The sequence below is a fragment of the Oncorhynchus tshawytscha genome, linkage group LG16 (genome assembly GCF_018296145.1).
Source record: "Oncorhynchus tshawytscha isolate Ot180627B linkage group LG16, Otsh_v2.0, whole genome shotgun sequence".
Taxonomy (NCBI): Eukaryota; Metazoa; Chordata; class Actinopteri; order Salmoniformes; family Salmonidae; genus Oncorhynchus; species Oncorhynchus tshawytscha.
The window spans coordinates 56405528-56411633 of record NC_056444.1 but is presented as its reverse complement, the minus strand read 5'-3'; the positions used below and the strand labels follow the sequence as shown (position 1 = coordinate 56411633).

Sequence of the window (6106 nt, the reverse complement as noted above, 5' to 3'; positions counted from 1 at the left end):
TGTTTTTATTTTATCTACTTTTCTGCTCTTTTGCACACCAGTATCTCTACTTGCACATCATCATCTGCTCATTTATCACTCCAGTGTTAATCTGCTAAATTGTAACTATTCGCTCCTATGGCCTATTATTGCCTACCTCCTCATGCCTTTTGCACACACTGTATATAGACTTTCTTTTTTTCTACTGTGTCATTGATTTGTTTATTCAGAAATAGGTGCCGGTACTGTTTATTTGGAACTCTGCAATACTTTCGAGCTAATATTCTATATGTGTGGCAGGAACTCAAGCAGTAGCAGTAGCTCCTGCCCAAGTCAAGCACTGAGTACATCCCATAATTTCTGAGAAGTGGCAAACTATTTCACCCCTGGAGGGTAGCGGTGTGTTTACCAAAATCATATTAAATTATGTGCAGGCTGCGATGGTGTGGAATCAGAGATGAAGGCTGTGCTTCTCTGGCCTCTGCTCTGATGTTAAACCACTCACACCTGAGAGAGCTGGACCTGAGTGTCAATGACCTAGAAGACTCAGGAATGAAGCTGCTCTCTGATGGACTGGGGAATCCACAATGTAAACTGGAGACACTAAGGTCAGTATTCGTATAATTGTTTAATAAGTTGTTAATCAGCTCTACATTATGTTTTATATGCTGTAAACCTGTAGACCTTTCATTATTAACATAATAAATTAACACAGTCATGGAATATTCATAAAATGCAATGATACTTAGCACGTTTCAAAATATAATTGATACTGTAGTTCACATTGTTCCTGACAAAGGCAGAATTATACTGCTGCCATTGTTCATTTTCACAATGGTAGCAGTATTAATGAAATCATGATAAACTCTGCAGGCTTTCATCATGTAAAATCGAAGATAATGGCTGTGCTTCTCTGGCCTCTGCTCTAATCTTAAACCACTCACACCTGAGAGAGCTGGACCTGCGTCGGAATGACCTGCATTATTCAGCAGTGAAGCTGCTCTCTGATCAACTGGCCAATCCTCTCTGGAGACGGGAGAAACTGAAGTACAGACACAATATTCATATTAAAGCAAAACATGTATCCAATCCCCTTCTCACACCCATCCCTTCTGGACTGGACTTATATTTTTCAGCTCTCGGGGAAACTAAACATGCACTTGATACATTTGTGCTTTATTGTATTTGTTTTGTTGCTTGTGCGTGTGCCTGTGTATTAATCGAACAGTGTATGTTTTTCAGCTTTTTCAGCCATACATATATGGTGTCTAGTGATGAGAATGAAGACTACGTACACAACATGACACAACAAAAGTATGTGGACACATGCTCGTCGAACATCTCATTCCAAAATCATGGGCATTAATAGGGAGTTGGTCACCCCTTTGCTGCTACAGTATAACAGCCTCCACTCTTCTGGGAAGGCTTTCCACTATATGTTGTAACATTACTGCTGGGACTTGCTTCCATTCAGCCACAAAAGCATTAGTGAGGTTGGGCACTGATGTTGGGCGATTAAGCAGCGTTCGATGGAGTTGAGGTCAGGGCTCGGTGCAGGCCAGTCAAGTTCTTCCACACTAATCTCGACTAACCATTTCTGTATGGATTTTGCTTTGTGCACGGGGGCATTGTCATGCTGAAACAGGAAAGGGCCTTCCCCAAACTGTTGCCACAAAGTTGGAAGCACAGAATTGTCTAGAACGTCATTGTATGCTGTAGCTTTAAGATTTCCCTTCACTGGAACTAAGGGGCCTAGTGATCTTAGGCTTGTGTGCAGCTGCTCGGCCATGGAAACCCATTTCATGAAACTCGCGTTGAACAGCTATTGTGCTGACGCTGCTTCCTTAGGCAGTTTGGAACTCGGTAGTGAGTGTTAAAACCGAGGACAGACAGCACTCAGTGGTCCCGTTCTTTGAGCTTGTGTTGCCTACCACTTTGCTGCTGAGCAGTTGTTGCTTCTAGACATTTCCACTTCACAATAACAGCACGTACAGTCGACAGGGGCAGCTCTAGCAGGGAAGATATTTGATGAACATACTCCTATGACAGTGCCACGTTGAATGTCACTGAACTCTTCAGTAAAGCCATTCTACTGCCAATGTTTGTCTATGGAGATTGCATGGCTGTGTGCTTGAATTGTCAGCAATGGTTGTGGCTGAAATAGCAGAATCCACATAGTTGTGTATATATAGTGTACACTATCATACTTGGGAAAAGAGATGTGAGTGTTGACTACTGTGAAGAATAAGTCTGTAATTTAAAAGACATCACACAATACAATTCTAACACTATTTCAACACTATTACTGTCAAATTAAAGCAGAAAGCGGGGCAACCCACATCCTACAAAATGCCTAGAAGAATGATTTATTCATTGGTTTTCTTGTATTGTTATATCCACCATATTTATAATTGGAACTAGGCAAAGCAGCTGGAATCATAATCGGAGCTAGCATTAGCAGCCGAGGTGTAACTACAGCGGACTACTAGCTAGTTACCGTAACAAGACTAAACTAGCTAATCCTTCACTATTACCATCTACAGTCCTGATGTCTAGCAGCTTCAAATACCTTGACACTGACATTAAAAAGGCATACAGTATATACTGAACAAAAATATAAATGCAACATGCAACAATTTCAATGATTATAGTGAATTACAGGTCATATAATGAAATCAGTTAATTGAAATAAATTCATTATGCCCTAAACTATGAATTTCTCATGACTGCGCAGTGGTGCAGCCATGGGTGGGCCTGGGAGGGCACAGGCCCACCCACTGGGGAGCCAGGCCCAGCAAATCAGAATGAGTTTTTTGTCACAAAAGGGCTTTATTACAGACTCCTCAGTTTCATCAACTGTCCGGGTGGCTGATCTTAGACAATCCCGCAGGTGAAGAAGCCAGATGTGGAGGTCCTGGGCTGGCGTGGTTACACGTGGTCTGCGGTTGTGAGGCCGGTTGGACGTTCTGCCAAATTCTCTAAAACGATGTTGGAGATGGCTTATGGTAGAGAAATGAACATTCAATACTCTGGCAACAGCTCTGGTGGACATTCCTGCAGTCAGCATGCCAATTGTACGCTCCCTCAACTTTAGACATCTATGGCGTGTTGTGTGACAAAACTGCACATTTTAGAGTGGCCTTTTATTGCCCCCAGCACAAGGTGCACCTGTGTAATGATCATGCTGTTTAAACAGCTTCTTGAAATGTCACACCTGTCAGGTGGATGGATTATCTTGACAAAGGACAAATGCTCACTAACAGGAATGTAAACAAATTCGTGCACACAATTGGAGAGAAATAAGCTTTTTGTGCATGTGGAACAATTCTTGGATATTTTATTTCAGCTCAGACTAATATAGGACTAATATATAGGACTAATATATATTTATTCAGGTTTATGCATGTTATTTATTGCTAAAACAACATAATATGAGCTCTTCGATTACTGCCTTTCATCAATTTTGTAAAAAAATATTGTCTTCATTAATAGATGGTAAGGAGCATTCATTCTACACATCCAAACTCGCTGAGGTGAAAAGTTATACATTACAGGATTTGTAATACATTGTATTGTGTTCTCCTCCAACAGATGCATGTGAGCTCACACTGAACCCAAAACACAGAATACAGAGAGCTCTCTCTGTCTGAGGGGAACAGAAGGGTGACACGGTGTGGGTGAAGCAGCTGTGTCCTGATCACCCAGAGAGATTCAGGGACTGCCCCCAGGTGCTATGTAGAGAGGGTCTGACTGGGCAATGTTACTGGGAGACAGAGTGGAGTTGGAAAGCTTATATAGGAGTGGTATATAGAGGAATAAACAAACATGGAGAGGCTAATTATTGTGTAATGGGATTCAATGACAAGTCATGGAGTCTGGAGTGCTCCTATGACAATTACACTGCCTGGCACAACAATAAGAGCGCCATCGTACGTGTCTGCTCCTCCCGCTCCTACAGAGTAAGAGTGTATCTGGACTGTCTGCATGGCCATCTATCCTGCTACAGCATCTCCTCTGGCAGTCTGACCCAACTGCACACATTTAACACAACATTCACTGAGCCTTTCTACCCAGGGTTTGGGATTATGGCTCCTCTGTATCTTTATGCAAGGTTAAACGTTGAAACTAAATACTGGTGATGTCACCTCATTGTCCCTGTAACAGCTAGCCCCCTACTGTCCTGAGGCTTCAAATAAATCACTCTCCTATGAAGACAACTGTGTGACATGATTGGACGTTTTAAACTATGATGATGACTTCCACCACTGCTTGTGGGAATGTTAAAAGTCTGTTATATTAAATGAAGTGCCTGTTAATAAAGACCATATGGATAATTGAATCAATCTGAATATAAAGACTTGCTAAAGTAATTTTCTTGGTATTTCATTACTTTAACATAATGTTTCCTAAAAGTTCAAACATAGTTACATTTCAATTTTGTTAATGTTCTAGGAACGTTCTCCAACTGGTTTGACTTTGGGGATGTTCTCATAGTTCAGAGAATGTTGTGAAACAGAATTCTTCTGTGGAAATTTCAGTACTTTGGCATAATGTTTCCTACAGGTTTTTTCATGGTTCTATTTAAAGCCATGTTCTTAAATTGTTCACGGAACATTAAGAAAACGTTACTTAAAAAACACAGAACTTTAGTAACGTTCAGAGAATGTTCTACGAATGTTATTTTAAAACGTATTCATTCTGTTCTCAGCATCAACAAAACTTTCTCTATCCTCTATCTCAGTGGTTCCCAAACGTGTTATAGTCTCGTACCCCTTCAAACATTTAACCTCCAGCTGCGTACCCCCTCTAGCACCAGGGTCAGCGCACTCTCAAATGTTGTTTTTTTGCCATCATTGTAAGCCTGCCACACACACACTATACGATACATTTATTAAACATAAGAACGAGTGAGTTTTTGTCACAACCCGGCTCGTTATAGGACCAGGGAACAAATAATAATATAATAATCAATAATTTTGCTCTTTATTTAACCATCTTACATATAAAACCTTATTTGCTCATCAAAAATTGTGAATAACTCACCACTGGTTAATGAGAAGGATGTGATTGAAAGGATGCACATAACTCTGCAATGTTGAGTTGTATTGGAGAGAGTCTCAGTCTTAAATAATTTTCCACACAGTCTATGCCTGCATTTAGGTTTCATGCTAGTGAGGGCTGAGAATCCACTCTCACATATTGTAGGTATGTGGTTGCAAAGACCATCAGTGTCTTAACTGTACGATTTACCAAGGCAGGATACTATGTGCGCAGCCCAATCCAGGAATCTGGCAGTGGCTTCTGATTAAATACAATTTTCACAGAACCGCTTGTTGCAATTTCGATGAGTCTCTCTTGTTCAGATATCGGTAAGTGGACTGGAGACAGGGCATGAACATGATGACGAATCCAGTTGTTTGTGTCATCTGTTTCGGGAAAGTACCTGGGTAATTGCGCCCCCAACTCACTCAGGTGCTTCACTATATCACATTTGACATTTTTGCACACAAAAAATCATACAATGATGGAAAGACCTGTGTGTTGTGCTTGTTGATGCAGACAGAGAAGAGCTCCAACTTCTTAATCATAGCCTCAATTTTGTTCCGCACATTGAATATAGTTGTGGAGAGTCCCTGTAATCCTAGATTCAGATCATTCAGACGGAAAAAAAACATCTCCCAGATAGGCCAGTCGTGTGAGAAACTCGTCATCATGCAGTCAGACAAGTGAAAATTATGGTCAGTAAAGAAAACTTTAAGCTAGCCTCTCAATTCAACAAAACGTGTCAATACTTTGGCCCTTGATTTTTATTTGTCGTACCCCCGATGGTATTGCGCGTGCCCCTGTTAAGTGTGTTCAGGTGTGTTGGCCATGCACACTAATTCCACCCACCCACCTAATGAGTGCTTGTTTCCTTTGAAATGTGGTCTGTTTTAATAGACTAAAATTAACAGCTTTGTATGATTTAAAAAACATGGATATGCTAATTCCGTCCTGGTGGCGGAGTGGACTAATTCCATGGAAAGAAAACAGAAGATTATAGGTTCAAATCTCACTGATGCTGTGCCAATGTGTTTGGATAATTAACGCCTAAGCATTAATGCCTGGCCATTTTCTGGTGTTTGTG

The 6106-nt window shown here is 40.9% G+C and overlaps 1 protein-coding gene across 1 annotated transcript; it reads left to right on the top strand.

Annotated features, from left to right (window-relative positions):
* The first annotated feature begins 224 nt into the window (after positions 1-224).
* On the top strand, positions 225-4294 carry LOC112215970 (NACHT, LRR and PYD domains-containing protein 12-like). The gene is made up of 4 exons (XM_024375498.2): positions 225-587; positions 853-1026; positions 1222-1293; positions 3571-4294. Exons 1-4 carry the CDS (start codon positions 406-408, stop codon positions 3578-3580), a joined length of 438 nt encoding a protein of 145 aa, XP_024231266.2. The 5' UTR covers positions 225-405; the 3' UTR covers positions 3581-4294.
* The last annotated feature ends 1812 nt before the right edge of the window (positions 4295-6106 follow it).

Coding starts and splice junctions, on each gene's coding strand:
- LOC112215970 (XM_024375498.2), top strand. CDS start 406: ATGTGCAGGCTGCGATGGTGTGGAATCAGAGATGAAGGCTGTGCTTCT. Junction 588..852: donor TGTAAACTGGAGACACTAAG/GTCAGTATTCGT, acceptor TAAACTCTGCAG/GCTTTCATCATGTAAAATCG. Junction 1,027..1,221: donor TGGAGACGGGAGAAACTGAA/GTACAGACACAA, acceptor TATGTTTTTCAG/CTTTTTCAGCCATACATATA.